Source organism: Ahaetulla prasina, chromosome 2 (assembly GCF_028640845.1).
Source record: "Ahaetulla prasina isolate Xishuangbanna chromosome 2, ASM2864084v1, whole genome shotgun sequence".
In the NCBI taxonomy this organism is placed as follows: Eukaryota; Metazoa; Chordata; class Lepidosauria; order Squamata; family Colubridae; genus Ahaetulla; species Ahaetulla prasina.
The window spans coordinates 121,325,484-121,349,917 of record NC_080540.1 but is presented as its reverse complement, the minus strand read 5'-3'; the positions used below and the strand labels follow the sequence as shown (position 1 = coordinate 121,349,917).

The 24,434-nt window shown below is 42.4% G+C and overlaps 1 protein-coding gene across 4 annotated transcripts in view; it reads right to left on the bottom strand.

Moving 5' to 3' along the window:
- Positions 1-17,011, bottom strand: part of NTN1 (netrin 1) — a 129,620-nt gene extending 112,609 nt beyond the window's left edge. For 3 of the 4 annotated variants that reach the window (XM_058166882.1, XM_058166884.1, XM_058166885.1), the window contains exons 1-2: positions 16,764-17,011; positions 13,397-14,459 (exon numbers count right to left, since the gene is read on the bottom strand). In XM_058166882.1, coding sequence (XP_058022865.1) covers positions 13,397-14,417 — 1,021 coding nt within the window. In that variant the 5' untranslated portion in view covers positions 14,418-14,459; positions 16,764-17,011. Of the gene's footprint in view, positions 1-13,396; positions 14,460-15,537; positions 15,640-16,763 lie in introns of those variants that run through there. The other variant, XM_058166883.1, reaches the window with a different exon arrangement.
- Between the last annotated feature and the right edge of the window lie 7,423 nt (positions 17,012-24,434).

Genomic DNA, 24,434 nt, shown 5'->3' with positions numbered 1-24,434 from the left:
ATTCAAGGACTACTTGTATTTTGATTTGGCCACAGGCCATTCTGCTGTTACCAAAAGCTGATGCCTGACTTGGCAAGCATTTAAATACAACAAACGGTTGTATTTAAAAAGTGATAGAAACCCACTGCATATTTTTAAGGCAGGGATATTTTTAACATGTCTAAATTAAATCACCCACTGTCTATGTGACCATAACTGCTTTCCTTGAATTATAAAGGTATAAAAATAACTACAAAAGATTGTCAATTAAGCTCAGTGAACTAGCACCATGCAGATAGGACATATCCTACATCAGGGGTGTCGAACTCCCAGCCTGCAGACTAGATGTGTCACGCACTAGCCAAACTCATGCCCAGTTTAGCAAAGGGGGAGGGAGTCATGATATGTCATGTGATGATGCCGTGACAACACAAGTTTGACACCCCTGTCCTACATGGTATTTAAAAAAGGATTTATTATTGCAATGTAAAGAAATGTACTGTCCCCAGCAATTATCAAATAAAAGTAACTCAGGACTGCCAGTAATTTAGAATTGTAAACTTTGTGTTTAGAGACATCTGCAGTTATTTAGCAAAACGTCATGACAACTCTAATAGTAATTCCTTTCATTTCATTAAAAAAAAACCCACTTTTATATTTTGTCCCAATCATCATTTCTAATTAAACTCTGAACTTTTAGGCCTGTGCTGATTTTGTGTTATGCTGACTTTGATTATAAATAAGGTGTGTGTGTGTGTGTTGCTAAAGTTCATTCCCACATTTTGTTAAGCCATATTAACCCATTTGGTTTTGGTTTAGCATATTGCATGATTATTATTTATTCAAAAAACTATGACTAACCAAACCACAGATTATTACATCCTAGGAAACCCAGACAGTATGTGGGAAATAAATGGCACTGATGAGGGAAATGATTACCTCACTTGATGTGGATTGCTCTTTGGGTCGGACAGGACTTCGCAACTAACAACAACAAAAAAGCTATTTCATCCTTAATTCTACAACCGTAGAATTAAGTCATCAGTGGCTTTTTAAAGGAAACTTACTTTGTTCTAGAAAATCAGATATGTGGAAGCAGTTCCAATAGGACAAAGACTAGAAGGAAATGAAGTAGCTTTCACTACTATATCTCCATGAATATGTTTGCATCCAGGAGGAAATGGAGGAGGAGGAGGAATAATCAGGAGACTTGTCACGTTGCCATCTAACACCCTGGCCCTTTGGATTTTAAATGAACTATAAAGCATTGCAGAACATTTTATTAGTCTTCTCCCAAGTTTAGTTAATTTTCTTCTGTCTGAAAAAGTATCTTAAAAATCTATCCAGCAAATTATATCTATATATTATTCATGACTCCACAAAGAGACCAAGACAATCAATCCCATACCATTAATGCTCGAGAAAGATCACATCTGGTATTTTTTTTTAAGAAGTCTGGTTTTTCCCCTTAACCTTCTGCAGGCACAAACTTCTTTTTCCCCAAAGAAGAGTGAAACTGAATGAGCAAGAGGGCATACTTTTGCACTTGCTGCAGAGAAGTCCTCAACAAGAAGTCATTTTATTAACAAAAAGGCAAGCTGTCCTAACTGTCCAAAACAGAGTTTTGTATTTCATGAAATTATATTTTGTATGAAGACATTTTTATTAAAGTTTGTGTTATGCCCATTGTGAAATGGGAAGCCATGCTGTGAAAATGGATAGACCTCCATGGTACAGATGGCTAAAGACTGCCTCCCATATGAAGCTATCCATTTTTTTCTGCATAGGCTGAGATTAATGCCCAGGTATCATTCATTAGGATTAGTGCATGTATTTATTAGCTTTAAAACAAATGTCATCCAGAGGTACTTTAATGGTACTTAAATAAAAAATATAAAAATTTATACTTAAAGGCTACCGCACAAACATACATGAAACAAAGTCTGGTTAAAAAGCAATATAGCTTAGACTTCTTAAAATGTAATAATAGCAAACTGCCGGTTTTTTTAGCTGCTTGAGCAAAATAAAAACAGTGATGTGAATTAACAGTGAAATATGCCTTGGGAATTATACTTTTGAATTATTTATTACGGAACTGCTTAAAATCTGCAATAGGTAAAAAAAATCATTTCTTTTGAGCTCTTGTATGATGGGTAGCCCCATAGACAATGAGTAATGTCTTCCACATATTTGCAGTTCGATACACAGAGACATTTTTCTAGTGGTATATTAAAACATTTTGTTGCTGCAAGAAGAAAGAGTACTGTATGAGACTGTGGTCAACTGATACTGTAGGTATGATTGAGAATAAAAAATCAATTTAGATTTTTGCATTGCATAAATGGTTTGTACATTTAAGCAAATAAGTGTATCCTCAAAACTAACCTTGGAGTTTTGTGCGATGTATGTTTCTTAGGGTATTGTAAAAGGCAGATAGGGTAAACAGAATCCACATTTCATGTGACATTAAGAGCTTCAAATGTTGCAACTCTAAACTGAACATCTGTAAAATAAATGGCCAAAATATTCTGACTAGAAAAACAAATTGAAAACAATAGAAAACAAATGTATAATCTTGGATACGATTCTCTAGCTCAAAATGATTTCAGAAAGTATGTTGGATAACATTCCACTTGAGTTTTTAATTAAGCATGATATGTTACATTATATTCCACTATTTTGTATATTAAGCTTACTCTCACAGTGTCAGCTCCTCGCCAGGACTTGGTGTTAACATATGCCTTTGCTGTTTACACTCTTTCTCTTAATATATTTGGTGATTATTTAGGCATAGAATAAAAGGCAATTGAGTTTCTTGTCATTGTTGGAAAAATTATCTACCTTCCTACAGCTTAAACAATGATAAGTAACTTTAATTGGCCTTGAAAAGACAGGGGAGAAAAAAATTCTATTCATTTTTATTTCTAATTTTGTTTTTCAGAGGATATTGCTTTTTGATGACTATGCTTGCAATCATGGTTGCTCTGCACAGGATGCACAAATTTGTCTTTTACATGTTATATATGATACACGTGAAGAATCTTTTTGTAAATATGCTGGCAATCAAAGCACACAGAATCTATTAGCAGAGGAATCACTCAGGATTTTTAGTTAACCCATTCAAACTTCTGTTTTGGTAATCTAATTTGTATATAGTAGCCTGGTTATGTAGAGGAAAATGGAGAATGTCTTTGCTCTAATGAGTTCATAAATTGGTCACTGCAAGATCCTCCAGCTGGCTAGATGAGTGGGTGAGTAGGTAGGCAGAGCTGACTCACTTCTACCTTCCTAGGTGTTAATGAGAATCACAGCAGTGCCCTTCCTGCAGCTGCTACAGACGAAAGGAGATAAATTACAATTCTAAATTGTTTACACTTTCAAAGGGCACTTAAAGGGGCTTCCCACAAGGGATCAAAATGCCCTTTCCCACCAAAAGCATATCACGAATAATATGACCCTATTAACCCCTCAAGTTCTAGGGGTCTAAGTACTGGAGAAGATGTTACTGGATAGCATCAAACAGAATTAAAGGAACTTCCAACAAATATTCCCTAAATTCTTAAGATGTTCAAACTATTTTTTTCCACCAATACTAAGTGACATCAGTTGAAAGTTCAGGGAAAGTTCTTGTAGATAATTGTGATTTACAAAGTACTTTCATTAAATAACACAATCCACTTTGAGTTGTTTGTTGCCAAAATTCTGCACTTCTAGCACATGCTATACACATATTCTGATGCTCAAAAGGAGTGATAGAGTGACTCCCAACTACAGTATATGAAAAAAAACCTGTGAGCTGTTATCTTATTTTCACCTCCAGAAGCAGACTAAGTAGACTTAATGTTCTTTTATCCTTACCCATGCCAATACCTTGTAGATTTCCTCCCTGAAAAGGAAAATCTTAGCAGAAGTTATCATTGCAGCAACTCAATTTGAGAAGCTGAAAGAGAGGGTTTTACTTTTCATACCCCTCACAAAAAAGAAGAATAAACTTAAGGCTTATGTTACAACCTCAGACTTTTGAATTGCACAAATAATCTTTTGAATTGCACCTTTTTAACAAATAATCTTGCCATAGTCAATTACTTTCTGGTACCATTGCTTTCACTACTTGAAATGCACTACTTGAAAACTGAATGTAATACAAAATATAACATCATAATTACTGATTAGCAATAGCACATTAGAACATACCATGTCATATCTGGAGCCAGTATATCATACAGTAAGTTGCTGATTCATTTCCAAGTAGTTATTACAATCTTAGTTTTAACTATGGAATAAAATTTTTTAAAAAAACAACAACACTTGCTTCACATAAACCTGTCAAACCATCAAGATTGTTCTTTGAGAGTTTGGTCCCTTTTTATCTGAAATTAGGTAGGTAGTAATGATTACTATTTCTGATGCTTCGCTTTTGTGTTTATTTTCCAAAAAGACTTGCTTGAATCATCTTTATTTTCTTTTTGGAAATAAGTGAAATAGGCAGGATTATTTTAAGTTGTTGTTCGCTTTCTTCATGCTGGAGTTTTAACAATTGGCAAAATATGTTGTAGTATTTTAATTGCAATGTAAACAATATACTCCATTCCATCTTTGGACCGAGGTCCGAATAGTGCTTAAAGTTTAGATACATAAATATGTATTCCCCCAAAACATAATTGCTATTTTCAAATGGCATGTATTTTGTTGGTTAACCTAATCATGGTTTACTTAATTGTCCAATTTTCTGGCTTTGCGCAATCTATTGAACTATGTGCTAACCACATGGACTGTGTTTGCACAATCCTTGAAGCTAAAATATCATTTAATGTGCAAAAACACCCAATAAGTAAGAAATCATTTTTCTTCAGATTAAAAGCCAAGGCTTTGTTCCTTTCCTAAATATTTTCTATGCCCTAAATTAGTCAAATGATTACAAGAGAGAGAGAGAGAGAGAAAGAGGAAAAGAGAGGGTGAGAGAGGAAGGGAGGGAGGGAGGGAGGGAGAATTAAACCTTAAATCACCTTGTACTGCATAATTTTTCTGGGCCTCAGGATTCTAATGGCTCAGGAAGATGTCCAATATATTTCTTTTGCTTCATTACCATTGAATGATCTCATAGGATAGAACTAATACAAACTAGTATCAAGGGGCTGGTTTTCTCAATCCTTATTTGCTGTCGTTTTAAATTACAAATGCCTTATGCCTCTGGCTGTGACCGCTGAATTAGTTTTCCTAAACTTGAGCCCAACCACAAACTTGGGAAGTGTTGCAAGCATCTGCTTCAGAAGAAACTTTTAAGTGTTTTCAGCAGTAAAACACCCAAGTAGGACATTCTTCATCAGGAGTAGATTAAAATGTCAGCAAACTTGGTATCTTATTCTGAAAAGAAAGTCTTCCTACACCAGAAGTGCTTTTTAATATATTTCCTAGGAACTAGATTCCTTCAAATAGTTTATTTACATGTACGTTTGTAGCAAATATATATTTCTAAGAGAAAAAAAGATATGAGGAAAATTAAAGACTACATGAGGGAGCTAGTAACAGGATGCAGAAAGCCATTTGGCCTAATGGTTAATGTATAAGCCTGGAAATGGGGAGACTCAGAGTTCTAATCCTGCTTCAGGAATGAAGCTAGCTGGAGTGACCTTCTCCTTCATTCTCCCTCAGTGTAGGAAAGTAGTAGTGGCAAACCACTTCCGAAAAACCTTGCTAAGAAAACTTACAGGGATTGGTCCAGGTAATTGACCTATTCTCCAAAGCACCAAAGGGCAGGAAAAGAAGCTCATGTTCCATGTAAGAGATTGGGCAACCATTTATTCAAACAATGTAAGGTCTCCTTATTTGGACAGGAAGTTGGGCTAGAAGACCTCCAAGGTCGCTTCCAGCCCTATGATTCTATGTCTATTTTTATGTCGCCAGGAGTCAAGACTGATTTTAAGGCACAAAAAAAATCCAGATGTTTATGTTTACATATTGTTTTGATTATCTGTTATTTTTATTTGCTTTCTACTGAAAATACGTATATATAATAGGCCTCTTTTGTTACCATTCATACAAATATGACATGAAGTATAAAGGAACAATCTCACTGACACACTGCAGGCTAAAATGGATTGGACATATCTACAAAATAGGTAGACCTACCCCATCCTCCATTTTCCAATCTACTTTGGAGAGTTGGGAGGCCATTTGAAGCAGTGTGGAAGCATATCCAGTGAAGCATGCCCAGCTGTAGTGTGTAAGAGCCAGTTTGGTTTAGTGATTAATATACCAGGCTAGAAACCAGAAGACCGTGAGTTCTAGTCCTGCTTTAGGCACAAAGCCAGCTGGGTAACCCTGGGCCAGTCTCTCTCACAAACCTAGGAAGGAGGCAAGGGCAAACCACTTCCAAAATCTTGTCAAGAAAACTACAGGGGATTCTCTAGGTAGTGACCAGGAATCACTTGAAGGTAAACACTTGCGTGCATGTGCACGTACACATACACAGAGAGAGAGAGAGAGAGAGAGAGAGAGAGAGAGAGAGAGAGAGAGAGACAGAGTTGTAAGCAGGGCAAGGAGAATTCTCGGGGAAGCAGAAGTCTATTTCCATTGTGTTAGGTAAAGCTCTATAGCTATAATGTTCAAATGGCTCAAACATATTCAGCAACAACAACAAAAGTGCTTGAAAACATGAAATTCATTTGCCATTGGGTTTTTTTCTGCAATAGACAGAGTAAAATGCAACTGCTCCTTCATAGTTCCAAACATCTTAATAGCCACAATACCACGGGTACGATGCTGCATAATTTAGCTTGTAATACAAAAGTAAGTAGATAACACAATCCTTTTCAAACTGAAGCCTGCACAAACTTTACTCGAAAGCTTGAATTCAAAAACGTGAGCAGAAAAACAAGATTTATTCTTAATAAGATGAAATAGAAGCGGTGTGATGATTGCTCACGTATTTAACCATTTCTCCTTCATATTCATTATTAATGGAGGACACTTTGCACCAAGGGTGGGGGAGACGGGATTGTTCCCCTTCCACTTTGTACATAGTAGTGTTCCAAAAAGGGTATCTCAGCTGGGCTATCTAGGCAGCCACAGGAATTGTCCTTCCTTAGCTAGAAGAATTCTCCAAACTATGCATGAGTGGTGAGAGGAAAGATAAGAAGCTGAGAGACAGCAGTGCTTCAGAGTGTGATTAAATAAATCATTAAATAAATACAGTAGGCAACAAGTAATCTGTCTCTTCTTTCTGTCTCTCGGTTTATCTTTCTTTTCCCAACTCCCATTTTCTCTCTTCTTCCTCTCCAGCAGCAGCCTTGGGCGTTTATAAGTTTTCTTTCCCAGAACAATCCTACTCTGCTCCAATCTAGAGGACTGGAAAGCTTATGAAACAATAAATATCCCTTAAGGTGTCACATACATTCTACTGTTTTTGCTGCACAAGACCTAATAAAAATAATTTCAGTAAAGCATGAAATTACTATCTCTGCAAGTTGAACTGTATTCATTTTCTAAGGACAAATGTCTTTCGCAGCTAAAAGACCTGTATATCGTCCATATTTTGCTGTTTTATTATTAGGCGTATGGTGAGCAAGTCAAAATTATTTGTTTTTAAAAATATTAGGTGATTGTGGTTTTATAGAATAATTGGAATTGTGCAGATGCTGCAGATCACTTGAAAAGAAACAGCCCCCACTATCTATCAAACCCAAATTCAGCTGCTAGAAATAAATGGAATATCAAGGGCAGAGTCAGTCATGCATTTTGTCTTGACATTACAGGACGTTTGGGCCAGGCAGTTTCTCTCAGCCCAAACCACCTCACAGGGTTGTTGTTGTGGAGAAAATAGGAGGAGGACGGGATATTATGAATATCTGCTGCCTTGAGTTATTTACTTATAAGGTAAGAAAGGCAGGATTTAAAAAAATCAAATAAATAAAATGATAAAGAAATTCATACGCCAGCCTGTGGAAGTGATGCTAGACTAGGGTTAGACTTTTTTTAAAGGGTAGAGAGAAGAAATAATTCATAGAAAGAGAATAGCACAAGGAGAAATGTTACCCCAAATCTACTCTCACAAACCCGGTCCAAGAGATTCCCTGTGCCATCAAATTTTGAAAAAAAATAAGAAAAAAAATCAGTTTATTAAACATTCATATCAAACTAAGCTTCAGGAATGTTGGGGCCTACTCAAGACTTTGACCTTCTTAAGATGAAAAAAGCAGTAAAAGTTTACTAATTGGCCATCTGCTGCCTTCAAAATTTGTACTTCTCTCCACTTAATGATAGGGTTGGCCAGGGAGCACTTAAACAAAAAATCTAGAGTTAAGCTAGTAGAGTGGAACTTTCTATTCTGCTGTCTTTTCTGAGGGCCCCCAAACATGCAATGCCTTTTCACAGTGATCAATTAACTTAAGGGGGGGGGGAGGAAATTATTTGTGAGGTTATTATTTATATTTTTGAGGTGCCGTTGACTTAATGTCCGTCGAGTTTTGCAATCATTGCAAGTAATATCAAAAACGTATCAAAATCTAAATTAAGTCAGTAAAGATAACATATGCTCCAGATATGAACTTTATTTCCTTACCCTAAATCTGGAGCAAGGCTTATGCAAAGTGACAGCACCATTCTCCTCTGACTTAGTTTACCTCTTTTGGGGCTTGAACAATATTTTTCTGAAGCATCAATTCAATTCAGTTCAGTTTATTACAATCATAGACCAGAGACCAGAACAAATAAAAACTCTCAACAAATGTACAATTAAAAATTCTAGTATAAAATAATAAATAAATAAAGTATCAGACAAAAACTCAATAAGGAGTCTCCTTTAGTTCACCCAGCTGTGCTTTCAACATGGTGAAGCCCGTTTTCTCACTACCATAAATATTGCATTATTATTATTGTTGTCATTTGATGTCATACTTTCCTGGCAATTATTAAGAATATCAAAGAGATTGTCCTGTCTTTATCTGCAGTTTATGGTGTCACTATCATGCCCTGATGGCCTCCATCTCTCCACTTGATCACATAGTGTGGTCTTCATCTCATCCCTGGCCCATAAATGAAAAGGGCTTAAAATATGAAGGATAAAGGTAGCCTTTTTCACCTTTAAGGTGACACTTTTACATCTCAGCTTCAAGATATATAATTTGTGGTACTTTCCCACTTATTATCTGGAGGACAATGTCAGTTGACCTACAGTCATTGTGATCAGAGGTGCGTTTTGGATGAACATGAACATGTGACACACACACACACACACACACACACACACACCACACAGACTGAGACACTTTTGAAACCAACTTCTTTGTAGGCTTCCTACAATATAGAAGCTAGGAGGACACAGTACTCCTGTTTTGTTTGGGGCGGGGGGGGGGGGGAAAGGGGATGCATTTATCCAATTCCATATTAGCAGTGCTTTATTAGCCTTATTTTATTTTGCTTTGTTACAGTTTCCAGAAAATAATGGAGAACATTGAACTGAAATTTTAATGCATAGCTTCCTTCAGCTTCCTTATAAGTGTCAGATTCAATCATACTCCCCTTCAAAAAAAAGACAGGACTGTCTAGTAGCTAGTCAATTTGAGAAACTCTGCAGAAAATGTTTTCCCTATATGCTAGTTTATTTCACTTCATTTTAACTTGAACGATTTCTAAGTAGGATGTAGGGCTGTCAAATCTGCCTAGAGGCAGAGCTCTGAAGTCAACCCTGCTCAGCCGATAGTACAGTACCCTGGTGCTCAATGCCTTCTTCCCTGGCTGATAGGGTGCTGAAAGGGGAGGGCTGCCAATCCAGAAAGAGACAAGCCTTAACTGGAAATGAATGACATCTCACAGATCAGGACAATGTCATTTGACAGGATAGGAATTAGCAACAAGGACAACCGATTTTGCATCAGCCTGGTGCCAATGCAAAGAGGAGTGGGTGGGACTAAGGTAGAAAGGCCCTATATGCCATTCCAAAAGGAGATATAATAAATCTGGATACTAAACTTCAGTCTAACTTTTCTCAAATTCCGATTCATATGCAAACAGGAAGCACAGCACATTGTCACCTAGATTTCTTCCCGGCTGTCAATTTATCAGTTCCAAGTGGAAGAACAGTGGATACAGCGCATATGTTTGTGTATGTGTATATTCCCTTCACATAACATACAATTAAGCTATAGAATTCAGTGTGTTACAAATGAAGTAATGAATGTAGTATCAAATGAAGTATCACCACCCTGACAGTTTAAAAGAAGAATAGGCTTATCTATGTAGTAAAGCTACCTGAGGTTACTTATTAGTTTTATGTCCTGACTTTTGTCTTGTAGGAGTTCATTGCATTGAGTATGCATTGCATTATTCCTCCTGTTTACTTTCTTAACCAAAACCCTGGGAGATAGATGGCTAAGAGACAAGGGCTGATACAACTGAACTTCCATAAACTTGGATCTCCTCAATCTTTATCCCACAATTAGTAGTACTGGTGATCAGTATATAAGAAATGAATTGTTACTATGCTCATATCCTGCTTGGAAACCTAGATTAAAAGCATCTTTACTTGGATTCCTTGCAGCTGTAACTGTCACTGAAATATAGGGAAAGAATGGAAGGGGGGGAAAACTTTCAGTGAAGTCGGAATATTCCTATGATTATTCCAATTCCAGAAATCAAAAAGGATTGTGACCATCTGGACACACAATTAGCATTCTGTCTTGGTTGTGCTGCAATGGGGGAGGCAGATAAACCCTGTCTATACAATCACAACAGGGTTAGTAAGTATCCAGCAGATTCAAGGGCAGCAAATGAGCTCTTCTAACTGCAAACAACTCATTAGAGACAGGCACCAGCAACAGGATGTCTTTCTGCGCTGCGCCCTCATACATCAAAACCATCTTAGCAGAGAAATGGCCATTCTTCCTTTCTCTCTCATGAACCTGTGACATCCAGAAAATGTACAGCTATAAATGCGGTGGGGGGGAGGGGGGGAACCCAACAATTCCTATGCATCTAGATTTAAAATCTATTTCCGAGAAGTGAAAGTTGAAAGAATTGAATAATTCAGTTCAAATTATGATTATTCTCTCCTTCTTTATGATACAAAACAGAGAGGAAATTTGGTATTTTTCAATAATGTGTTTTAATACATAAAGCAATTATTCTCTAGAAAGGTTTGTCCCTTTATAAGCATTACAACTCAAATATTGAATATTCTCATGTTTGTGTGTGTGTGTGTGTGTGAAAGAGAAAGAGGGGGGGAGGAGGGAAGCACATTTATTAGTTTGACACATATTTTACTGATAACTTGACAGAATTGTACTGACACTAATGGCACTTAATTTTTAGTAATATCCTTAAGATTGCATTATTCCTTATTTTCAGAAAAGGCAACATTGGTTTCAGTAGAACTTACTTTCAGCTGGATAGTAAATAAGTTGCAAAGTTTTTGACATTTACAGGGAAATTCCCAACGTGTCCTTCCAACCAGAGTTATTTGGATATTCCACAAACATTTTTATTCACAATTTGGAAGCAAATGCTGTTGGAATGTATGACCTTTTTTTTTTTTTAATACAGCCTATGCTGCACTACGCAGACTGCAGTAATTCTACATTCTACATTCACAGAAGTTTGATGCTGACAGATGGTGGAGAAGTAAACTACCACTTTTTTTAAAATAAGCAGCAGCTGGGGTGTTTTTCTTTTCTCTTTCTAGAACTTTTATAGATTTTAAGGTGAAGTACACCACAAGTTTAAATATTCCCCATTCACACTTCATATTTGCCGGTAAAGGGGATAATTAGGGAGTCTTTGATGCTCTCTGAGCTTAGTTGTTTGCTTGCAGATGTTTCATTACCAGATTAGAATAGAATAGAATAGAATAGAATAGAATAGAATAGAATAGAATAGAATAGAATAGAATAGAATAGAATAGAATTTTTTATTGGCCAAGTGTCATTGGACACACAAGGAATTTGTCTTGGTGCATACGCTCTCATTGTACGTAAAATGTACCTTCATCAAACTAGGTAACACCGATTGGATAATTCCTATTTGCTTTGGTCCTGACCAGTTCTGGAATCTCCTTGAAAGCTCTTCAGATCTGCCCCTTCTTTCTGGTCAGTAGCCAGTTGCGTGCCTTTGCCTTTAGCAAAGACCAAAGACCCCCAGAGCAATTGTATGTGTGATTTTTTTCCCCTTCATCTCCTTGCATCCCTCATCAGCATCTGTGGGTAGAGTGCGAGGCACTCCAGTTTCCCTCCAGAACAAAACCCTTTCCCTAAATACTACAGTACCGAGCGGAATTAGGGACTCACAATCTACACCGCGGAGAGAGAGAGAGAGAGAGAGAGAGAGAGAGGGAGAGGGAGAGGGAGAGGGAGGGAGATGAATGGGATTTGAGGCATTGGACCGCTCTTGCCAGCCAGCGGTTTCTGCTCCGCTGCGCCCTCCAATTCAAACCCAATTCCTCTTTGAGGAAAGAGGATCGATCGATCGAAGTAAGCTCTGCCTATTTTGCCAGGTCGCTCAGCATCCAGGGAAGCGGGAAAAGACTATTCGGTGTTTTTTGGGGGGAAGTGGGGGGGAATCATTTGTTTGTAAATGTGTCTCTCTCCTCGCCTTCGCCCTGTTAAATTACACCCACCTTCTCCCTTACTAATTTCAATCGCTGCGTGTGCCCTCTAACCCGGCCTAGCTCTTGGGGGAAGTTTTGCCCACTTGCTTGCCTTCGGAGGACTCAACGGTCAGTTTTCCCGTCGGCAGTTTCTCGAGGGGGCAACAAAAATCTATGGAGACTCCGGGACAGCGAAAAGGCGAACGCCTTCAAATCGGGGCCCCCTTTATGGCAGGCAGGTTCTGGCCCCGAGGGCTGGGGAGTCTCTCTGGCCACGTGCCAAGCGCGTTCCACTTTCTAGCTACAGCCCTAATAGGGCACAGAAGTCCCCACGCGGGACTCTATAAAGCTTAGCCCCGGGCAGGGCTTGCTTTGAAGGCTCCAGTTCAGATCGGAGACTTGCAGCTCGGTACTAAAATAGGCCGCTTACGTAGACTAGCCAGGCCGTGCTGAAGCCCAAACCTTGAACAACTAGGATTATAATCCTAAACGTAAAACATAATTCTAAACAAAAGAAAGAAATGGCAAGTGCGTGGAAACACACACCTACATACAAAATCAAACCAGAGACTTGGCTGAAACGGGGACCGCAGCCCTTCAGTACAAACCCACCTCTGACCTTTTGCAGAGTGTCTCATTCACCCAAGCTGCCAACCGGGCCGACTTCCCTGCAACCTGCAGGAATCGACAGGGCGGGTGATCGAGTAAGACCCGCGACCGACCGCCCTCCCTTCACTCGCTCAGAAGATCCGCTCCCCCACAGCAAAGGCGGACGGTGGGGGCGCGAGATCCGGTACCCCGCCGGGGCAGCGAAAGGGATGCCCGGGCCGCGTAACTCACCGACGCACTCGTTGGCTTCGCGGGCGGTGGCCCTCTGCCAAGGCCTGTCGTAGTGGAAAGGCTTGCAGTGGTCGCACTCGGGCCCGGCGGTGTTGTGCTTGCAGTCGCAGACCAGGTGGTCGTCGCGGTCGCGGACGCAGCGGGAGGCGTGCCCGTTGCACTTGCAGCGGCCGCCCACCTGGAGGTCGGAGACGGCGTAGTAGTAGGAATCGCGGGCCAGCTCGGAATCGTCCTCGTTCTCGTCGCCGAAGGTGTGGAGGCGGCTGAAGACCACCTTGATGTCGGTGGCCGTGACCCAGTCCTGCAGGACGGGCGAGTTGTCGAAGTCGTGGGCCGAGGGCCTGCCGTCGAGGGTGCTGAAGGCGATGAGCCCCCCGCTGAGGGGCCGCATGTCGGTGTGCGAGTCGGTGCAGATGGCCTCCTGCTCGTTCTGTTTGGTGATGGCGGCGCGGCTGGGCTTGTTGTACATCTTGCGGCACTGCGTGGAATAAAACTGGAAGGGCACCCAGCTCTTGCCGCCGTCCATGGACTTGGCGATGGCCATGGACTCCGGCCGCGGCGAGCAGAACTGCAGGCTGACGTAGGTCACCTCGAATTTCTTGCCCAGCGCCAACACGAGCGTCACGTTGAGCGGGTGCTGCACGAAGCTCTCCGATTGCCAGCAGGTCAGATTGTGCGGGTTGTTGAGGTCGGTCAAGTAGGAGGCCGGGTGGGCCCGCTTGGGGTCGGCGGCGTCGCACAGGTGGCAGCTGCGGCTTCGCTCCTCGCCCTTCTCGGCCAGCACGCAGTAGCGCGATTGGGGGCGGCCGCAGGTGCTCGACACCTTGACCTCCTTGCCGAAAGCGGCGTTGACGAAGTCCGGGATGCAGCGCCGCGGCTGCCCGTTTTCATCGTAGCAGGGATCCGGCTGCGGGGCCGTCTGCACGGCGAACATGTTCAAGCCGTAGCCGCCGCGCACCCCCTCGGCCAGGCAGGCCACCGCCGCCAGGGCCACCAGGGCCTCCCAGCCTGCCGGGGACATCCTGCCTGCCTGCCTGCCTGGTGGGCGCTGAGGAAAGGGAGCCTGTGGAGAGAAAGGAGAGAGCGCGGGTCAGCTCTCGTAGCGCTTGGACCTCCCACCCCGGGCCTTGGTCGCCTCGACTCTGACCGGCCAGGAAAAACACGCGTGTTTTGGGGCGCAGACCTCCCAGTTGTCCCAGCGCCCGCTGAGCTGTAAGTGGAGGACTGCTGGGGCTTGTCGGGGGGGGGGGAAGAGGGTGTAACCCTGTGCGCGAGCGGAAAAGGAGCCTCAAGTGGAAGAGCGGCCCAGCGAGTCGGGGGAGCCGCTTGAGTGACAGATGCCACAGTCCGCCTCAGTTGAAAAGGCCGCTTTGGGAACGTAGGGCCTACCAGTGGTGCGGGGCTTTCTCTCTGCTAAGTCCCCCCCCACACACACACACGGGTTCCCCCCCCCCGCCTTGTGCCAAGTCAGCGTTAGCCTGCCCCGCATCGCAGTGGGATTCCGAACCTAGTTGCGCCGTTTGCGAAGCCAGACTTGGATGGGCTCGCACAAACTAGCCTCAATCCGTATTGGGGTTGAGGTCACGGGGCAACCTAGCCCATGAGTTCAGGGCAACGACTTGGAATCTTTTCACATTTCGGAGCCGTTCTTGCCTTCTGTCATAAGGCGAGACACACACACACATAGATTAAAGCGGAGGGGACCTTTGAAGGACTCCAAAGGGCATCCAAGCAGCAGCAATTTTTCCCACTGGAAATTTATTGTCCACGGATCAACTTGGACCTCCTTTTTTGTAGATAGCTGCTCTCTCAGGAGAATGAGACAACCCTGTCGACCTACCGCGGGAGCTTAACATCCCCATCCTCCCGACTTTTGGGGAAACTCCCCCTTGCACGGAAATCTCCCCAGGGCACCAGGTAAAGCGCAATGGGTTTTCCCTCGCGCAATGGGTTTTGATAGGACAGGCGGGCGAAACTGTAGTTACAAAATCCCTGTCAGGGAGATAAAAAGATCGAATGGAGCGAACCGACAGAAGGCTTTCGCTACTGTTGGCTCGAAAATACTCTCTTGAGGAATCAGGGCTTGGCTCTTAGCTTGTCCAGCACCCAACCAATGCTTATGAGGGTGTCTTTTCTTTTACCTTCACTTTTCGAGAACGTTGCGCCGAAGAGCTTGCTTTTGGAATCGAGTCCTCTGTGAGGACCGACTGATCCCCAAGATCACAGCAATGTAGGAAGCTGCGCAGCCGAAGTTGGTAGTTCTCTTTGCCTAGACACCCAACCGGAAATGCCCCAGTCACACTTAAACTGGCGGAGGTGAAAGGGGGGGGGACGACGCAGAACTCCGGTGTGTCGCAACTACCCAGGCAGTTGGGGAGCATTAAGTGAAGCAAGGTTCCATTATCCAAGGATCAGTGACCCTCGTGGGTTCGCTTATCTCGCTAAGTCAAAATGTGATTTGGGTAGCCAAGGACGTAACCCTACTTGTGAACCAGGGCCTTAAAACATGTTAGACCACTAGAAGTTAACATCTAGAGGCTTAGCACGCTGGAGAAACCCCCTCCTCGTGAGTAATCGGAACATTTTGTTAGCGGAGCGCTTGCACGAGAGAAAGCCGTTTCTCTTTCCCCAGAAGGGTTTCCTGGTCTTCCCTCCGGCAAAGAAATGGCCTTAAGGTCCCAGCCTGAGGTGCATAACGAATACAAAGGTTGGGCTCCCATTCACGCTGGTGCAGCCGCAACCTAGATCTATCACCGACGGAAGAAAGGCAAGGATGGGGCGGGGAAGCTAAATCTCAGGCGCCGCCGCCGCCCCGCACAATCAGTTCAGTCCAGATTCCCGAAGCCTACTAATTAAACAAGCGCCGATCCAAAGCCCATTTGGGAAGTGGGTTTGGTTTCCCAATGAACGTGGCGCGAGGGCAGGGGAGAACCCTGAAAGGTTGGGGGGGGAAGTCTCTGCGCGCCCAACGTGGAGAAATGTGCGAGACTGGCGGCTGTCCCCTGGGCGAGCCGTTGCCAGCGGGACCGTTTGGTGGCCCTCTTGTTGCTTCTTCGGTCTCAGCCGGAGAAAGAGCCCGCGCGACTAGAGATGCGCCGGAAAAGTTGGGAGGCAGCGAGAAGTTCTCGTCTGTCTTTTGGCAGGAAGCGTCGGTCCCGCCTCGGTCGGGCAGCCAGACTCTCGTTCTCTTCAGGTAGCGGTCAGCTGGCCTTCCCACCCCGGAGCCCCCCCTTAGCTGCCCCCGAGAGCAAAGGAGTCACCCGCCCCGCTCTCATCCGCGGGCTGCTGCCTGCGGGACAGCTCCCTCCCTCCGGCCGGCCTGCCTGCCTGCCTGCCTGCCTGCCTCTCGGACTCCTTCCCGAGCTACCTTGGCTGCAGCTGGTCGCTCGCTTCCTCGGCGGTGGCGTGGACAGCCGCAGCTCCAGGCGAGCTGGAGACTCTCAGGGGTCTCGATCAGTGCCCATCGTGCTGTCCCAGCGAGCGGCCAGGCTCCGCGGATGTCGGGAGCGTGTGAGGCGGTAAACGCGGGCCGAAGTTGAGGTCATCCCGGAGGAGTGACACCCCGTGGGCTCGCGCGGGGGAAGAGAAAACGACATCCACTGGCGGGATGGCAGCTCTCGCGACGGACGGGGCGGGGAGCGGTGTGGGGGGGAGGGGGGCGGGAGGAAGGGGCGGCCCCGGCCCTCGTGCACTTGCGAAAGGGAGGGGAGGAGCTGTGGAAAGGGGGAGGCGGAGCCGGAGCCGGAGCCGCCCAACGGGGCAGGGTCAGGCTTGGCCTTGGAGACTTCCTCATCAACACCAATCTCAACTGGACGGGATAGAGAAGATCCCTTCGCAAAAGCCAGGTGTAAAAAAAAAAGAGAGTGGCCGATGTCCCTCATCTGAGCACAGCAGAATAGCCACGCTTTTGCTTTATGGCAAAGAATCTCCATCCCCTCATCCTACTTAAACCGGCGTTTCTTTCTGACCCAGGGCTGGAGCTTCAGAAAAGAGACTGAACAACCATTTGTCTAGAATGAGATAGGGTGTCCTGCTTGAGCTAGACTAGAAGACCTCCAAGGTCCCTTCCAGCTCTGTTATTCTGTTGTGTTCTGCGGTTCAGTTGGAGAAATTGGCTGCCAAGAGGCTAAAGTTCAGTCGAAGCTGGGTGCTGGCAATCTAGTGTTTGTTCCCGCCAGAGCATCTGGAATTGAGGGCGCCTCTTTGGGAAGATCTTCCACCCTCACTATGCAGACAGAAAAAAAAATTTCACACCCCTCCCTCGCTGTTCACTCCCGAGGGTGCATAAAAGATTCGCTTCTCTTCCTTATCGGCGTTCGCACACACACACCTAAAGTTCCAACCTTTCCTTCTCAAATCAGTGCTGCCAAATTTCCATCCCGGCACGAAGTATTTAATGAAAGACTCGGCGAAGCGAAACGTGCTGTTAGCAGCCTGCGGCTTTATCTCCAAGTAGATTCAACTTTTGCTGCTTAACACAAGACTCTGAACCTGGGATTCAAAGTTGTCTGTGCAAGCTAAGTAGAAATCGGAGAACTTTTGCTCCAGCTGGTGATCTTTCGTCCCTCTTTCCATATTTAAAGCAGCTTTCCAAGCCTTGAAAATTGCTGGCACATGTTGACCTTTGAAAACGGGACTCCTGTTGTAATAATTTAGCTGATGTGCATTGAATTCTATGGAAACAATGCAATACGGCCCTTCTTGCCTTGGCTCACCTATGTGCCATGGCTGACTTCATAGTTTCATAGAGTCCCTATTCTTGTTAGCCTGACACCCACCTCTCATGACTGAATTTTAAAACCAGGGGGATGGGTTCTTTTTGAAGAGAGAGAAAGAGGGGTGGGAAGAGAGAGAGAGAGAGAGAGAGTATATATATAGTGCAAGTTTGTGGTGTCTGGATGCAAAAGATAAAAAATACCTGAGCTTTAATTTTTTGGTGAGAAAAGTAGGTTTGGAGACTGTTCCCCATAGCCAATGAATTCAGGATCCATAACTTTTGGTCAAGTCTTGCAACTTGTACATGAAGTGACACCATGAGAAAATATATATTTAAATCCATAGAGGCACTTTTTAATATTGCCACTTCGTTGTTGTTGTTGTTTTTAAATGAATATTGGGTTGACCATAGATGGGAGAGGCTATGAAACTTAATTCCTGACTCCTGCAGGAATTCCCCTTTACACTAGAATGGTAATGTATAGAACACTAAGTGAATGCTATTCCTTTGAGGTTCATGGAACAATTGTTTCCACAAGTTTGCAAACCAGTTCAAGCTCTACACAATGTTTGACTCAGGCCCTGGAAGTAACATTTAGACTTTTAGTCTAAATGTTACTTCCCACTTGCATTCAAGTCCTTTTTTCAGACCTAGTTTTTTTTTTTTAAATCAGACCAGCCATTGGATAGAAGTGAACAGATCTAACCGACCCAATAAACTAAAACTTGGAATATGGGTGGGAAACACCCTCTTCAGTGGGCATAGGCTTTGAGATGAGTGCATTGCCTCTTAAGATAGAGTGGGCACCTCTGTCTTAAAAGGCAGTGCACTTCTGTAGGGTCATCTCATTATCTGGTCAATAGTCTTCTACAGTAGGAAATTACTCTGCTTGATCAATGGGTAACAAAAGATATAGAAAAGAGTTATAGACTGGATTCACACAAGGTCCTAAAAAAGAATAAGATTTGGTTTTAGTGTAGGTGTCACTGTTAACCAAATCAAGATTTAACACAATGTTTGAGCTCACTAGTAATATCTGAGAGTTGAGGAAGACTTACATTCAAAGCAAACTTAACTGCAAGAGATTAAGATTCTACTGTACTAATGTTAATAGATAAAACTGATAGATTCTAACTAGTCTAGTATCAGAAAATAAATTCCTAGAATGGAAGAAACTGATAATAGAATTCATGAAGGCTTAAATTTTTATTTTTACCAGTCCCAGCTTTGGAAATTTAGAACCTCTTCAACCAACACAACACTACACGCACATAAATAATGAAAAGAGAGTGGAGTGAGATCAAAGTAAGCTAGAACTGCTTAGGAAACATGTCCAGTGATTTCTTTTTCCTATGCAAATCTCAAAAGGGTGCAGCTGCATACAATAAAGTGTGACAGTTCACTGCAGTTGTTGGAATTGGCTACCAGATGATAAATGGGAATCAAGTGGTAGTAGCAACGACTCTTTCTCAGAAAACATCAGGTGTAAAGGTAAACATATCTCCCTGATTTGGAGCTGTGGGTTTTCTGACAAGTGGAAAAGCTCCTGTAAAACTTATTGAATGATCAGGTGATATAATGGAGAAATCTGAATTGTGTGAAGTTTCTTGAAGCTAGAACATCTAGTAAGCTCAGGTCTATTATTTTGCTGAGGACAATCAAATCTCTGAGTTGCACCCAGTTATTTGACACTCCAATTTGGACACTCTAAATTATCTTGAAAGCAAAAAAAGAAAAAAAGAAAAAAAAAAGGGGGGGCTAAATAAGTTCTAAGTTTTATCCCACATTTTTCCCCTTCAGCTTGAGATGTTTCCCAGCATCAGCTACGAATTAATTCATGAACTGCAGAAACAAAGCCTTGGGGGAAGATCCAGAAAAAATGTAAAATGGAATGGAATTAGCACAATCCTAAATTGCAGTTTCTCCTTAGAGGAAGATGCACTGATATAAGGAGATGCACTGATATAAGGGGATTGTACATACATGTGGATAGAACTGGTCTGGGAATTAGTTTAGATTAGAAGCTGAAGTATGTATTCTGTCATAGCCTGCTTTTTAAAAAAAATTGTTCCTAATTCTTTGAATAGCTATTTAATTGTGTTGATCAAACATGTCTTCTTTATTGTATAACTCCCAACAAAAATAAGATTTATTTTCTTTAGAGGAAATAAACTGTTTTGTTAAAACCACTTCACTTTCTTTCTTGCTCTAGGGATCAAGATCACCCCATCAGCTTTTCTCCAGAAACCTGTTAGCCTCACCCAGTTTAAGATGACTGCATACAATACTGCAGGATTTTTATTTACACTTTCCCTTCCTTTCCTTTCCTATTGTATTCCAAATTCCAGCACATGCTTAGCTCCTTCCCAAATAATTATTATTTAGAATCTGGGATTTTTCAAAATAAATTCACAGCTCTAGAGGTTGAAGCTGAACGTTGCTTTTAATCTCGATTAAACGTGATGGCAGCCAACTCAAAACTGACACTAATATTACTGTGATTACTGTGTTCTTATTTTGATTAGCTACAATACAAAATAGGTTTTACTTTCAAAAGAGATTGACATTTCTGTTTCTCTACAAAGTTCACGCCGAACCAGAATTACAATTATGCATCATCTTTCTCCGGATATTTGCAAATTCCATCCCCAGTTGTGTCCAGGGTAGCACTTTTTAATAGAATATTTCAACCACTTGGGGAACCGTGGACACGAAAGGGCAGATTCTAGCACTAGTATGGTTCCTCTATCCTAGGGCTTTCCTTTACGGACAATCTATTTTTTAATTTGGGAGGCGATGGTAACTTTTTACGACCAATTCCAGCAGTACTTAATTTATATCTGTAATATCTTTAGGGCTGAATGCCTCCTAAGGAATTAATGCCTGAAAGGACTCTATCACGCCCCCCCCCCCCACGCCTTCCTCTTAAGGAAGGCGCGCTTTAAAATCTTTGCCGGGTCTTTAAACCTGCGCTCAGCAAGCTTCCCGCCTCTCTTCAAGCACATTTTCCAGTTTCCCTTAGCTTAGTTGAAGCTTCCAAATGATACTTCCCTCTCTCGTCTTTTCCTCCGCTTAAAAATAGGCGTTCGCGTCCTCCTGCGACCGGGAAATCTGGGTGATTTGTTAGTTGAACCGCGGATCTGAGAGGTTTAAGTTGTCGGAGCTGGTCACTGGCTCCATCCCACTCAAGGGAAAGGAACCAGAAACGGACTTTCATTCTATGTCAGCGGGAACTCCATAACTGGTTCCTAGCCTAACCAGCCTATTCTATTCTGCTGGTCGGATGCCCCCCGTCCCCCCTCCCCCGCCATCAAGGGTGGGGTGTTTCTTTCTTTTCTTTTCTCTTTTTTAAGGAAAGAAATGAGAGTTCCCCTTGTCTAAGGAGATTCTCAGTCATCCAGGTCATAGTTATCCCAAAGGTGCTTCCCCTTCCCCCAAAGGCAGCTGGACTTTGTTTTTCCAAACACAAAATCCAGTTGCTTTTTGAAAAAGCATATTTGGGATGAGATTTCTCTTTTTACCTTGCGTTCCCTTCAGTGATAAACTCCTAAAATTGACAGATGAGTTTCTCAATATGATTTTATTCCCTTAAATAACTTATCATCATCATCATCATCATCATCATCATCATCATCATCATCATCATCATCATCACTTAAATGTTCTTGAGTTATCTGGGAATATTAGAACGATAGTAAATGAGAAAGAATGACGTTTATTTGTGTATTAAAAGAGTGATATATCAAAAAGGAATATATTAATTCTGGCACCACCCTCAGACCTCATTTCTCAGTTAGGGACCCATGGAAGAACTTATCAGGGATGGCAGGTCTTCATTCTGTGAGAACTTTGCAAAATGAGAATCCAGCCATCTCTCAATCTTGTGCCCATCTTCATGATTAGCTCCTTTTCACATCAGGGAGTCTCTTCTCCCACCTCAAATGCTGGAGGACAATCTGCCCTGTCCTTCAAGGCTCGTATGAAGTTATAAAAGAGAGCTAATAAACTTATTAAAACTGCCCTCTGCCATGAATTCACAAAAGCTACTTTCACGGGATAAAGCCTCCTTCCCTTCCCCGTATCAGCACAAAAGAAGAGCCACTTCGAGGTAGTGGTTAAGATCTTGGTCTTAACCACTCCAGGAGGGAGTTCTTAGTCCCAATTTAGGCATGAAAGCCAGCAGGTTGACTTTGGACCAGAAACCCTGTCTCAGCCCTACCTACCTCAGGTAGCTGTTACGGTGGGGAAAATAGGAAGACAAAAGGAGTATTTGGCTTGTTTGCCAGCTTGAGTGGTATAGGGGTGGGGGAAAGGTGGGCTAAAAGTCTAAAACCAAGAAACAACAACAAAAACTATGCCACCCTAAATTTGTTTATCCCCATCCCAATCCTGTCTCTGTTGCACTCCTTGCAACTCCCGATTAACAAATGCACCATTTATGATAAGCTCGCTGACCGAATTGGTTCCCCAACAGGCAAAGGAAAAACATCGTCCCATGGGTCACTGCAACACAAATGGGGTGAATCAGACGTTTGTCTCGCCTTTCATATGCCATTTGCTCCCCCTGTGAGTTTTTGTGTTATCATGGTTACCATTATTAGTTTGTAAAATGATGGGAGAAGACAGGTCCCAGTCATAAACATGTATCTGCCTAAAGATGAGATTTAAGTACGGAGAGAGACAGCTACTCATACACTGAGATGACACCAAAGAAGATACAATTGTCTTGCACTGTAGGAAAACTGAAGCTTACAGTCTTTTAAACAACCAAATCTATTAATCTTTCTCAGGGGAAAGTGACTGAATCCAGTTAAAGCTTTTTTCAACACCTCTCAATTATTTGTTCTTTGCTTGGTTGAAACTATTGAAAACAATCTATTTTTTTTAAAAAAATGGGATGGATAGGAAAAGATCCTAAGATTACATTCCAAATAAAATGAAAGAGTAAAATTCTGGAAGGGAAGCTGCAGGGGCATATCCTGATAGTAAGGGGGCATGTCTGCCTCTTCCAGCACAGATCCAAAGATACCTGCAATGGGTCACTGGACTCTTCTCCATGACAATGAGAAGCAAAACATAATAAATTGTATACCCCTTAATAAACCATTGATTTAAACCAATATTGGTTTAAGAAGGAAAACATACTTTGATACATGACGTGTCAGCTGAAGACTTGTCTCCAGCTAAATCTTGGGCTGGAGGCAAGTTGAGGCTGCTGTTGATTGACCAAAGAAGGAGGGCTGTCACTTGCTCTTAATTGCAAGTGGAGAAAGGACTCAAGTATTACAAACCTTCAATTCAACTGTAGAGCTTCTTTTAGAATCTAGGCATGATTATAATTCTGATCCATTTTGCTAACTTTTCTTTACCCATTAAAGTTCATCTAAGCTTCCAATTTCCAGACTCTCAACTTTCTAAAATAGATTACTTTTGCAGTAGGACACTCCATGGTTGGACCGATGGGTATTGTCAGTTTTGAAAGAATAAACTAAACTGGGGGTGGTGGGGGGTGGGAAGAGATACAATAGGAGTAAAAAGCTGCATCATAAAAATTATTTGCTAACTGATCAGGAAAGGAGCTGTGACTGCACTGTATAACTGAAGCAAATAAAACTGCTAAATATGGTATTGCACTGATTGTTTACCTATTCAACGAATAGCACACTTTTCAGCGTGAATATTTTCTGATGATTCAAGTTCTAATCAAGAGCTTAGGAGTCATGGAAGTTTCAGTGTAGTATTCAGGAGGCCCCAAACAAGGATTCAGGCCCAGAAATTTAAAACATCCAATCTTTGGCACAGCTCTTCAGTGACAGGCAGATACGTTCAAGGTACATGGTATATGGCTTGTATTTTAAAAATCCCACAGGATTTTGACTGCTTCATTTTCTAAGACTTTTTCAGGTATGGGTACCCAGGAGGTTTTGTTAACAGTAAAGGCATTATTTTACATACACGTCAATGTCCATTTTTTTGCAATCTGACTTGGTGTTGCTTTTACCTAGTTTTGACAAGTTTGCTGTCTTCCCAAACAAAGCAACTCCTCAGCTTTATTTTTATTCATTTGCTGTCATTTGAAATACAGACCTTCAATTTTCTCTACTGCAATGTTTGCCTTTATTGTTCTTATGCTACCACGATAATGCCTTCAGTTTCATTTTTTTAGCTGTTGCAAGTCAAATTTTGAGGGTTTTTTTCCTTCAATATCATGAACATATAAGTGTGTATGTACCCATTGAGCATACAAGGCAGCAATAATAATCAAAACTCGAAGCAGACCAAGCAAAATTAATCCATTTAAGCTGAAGCTGAAGCTGAAGC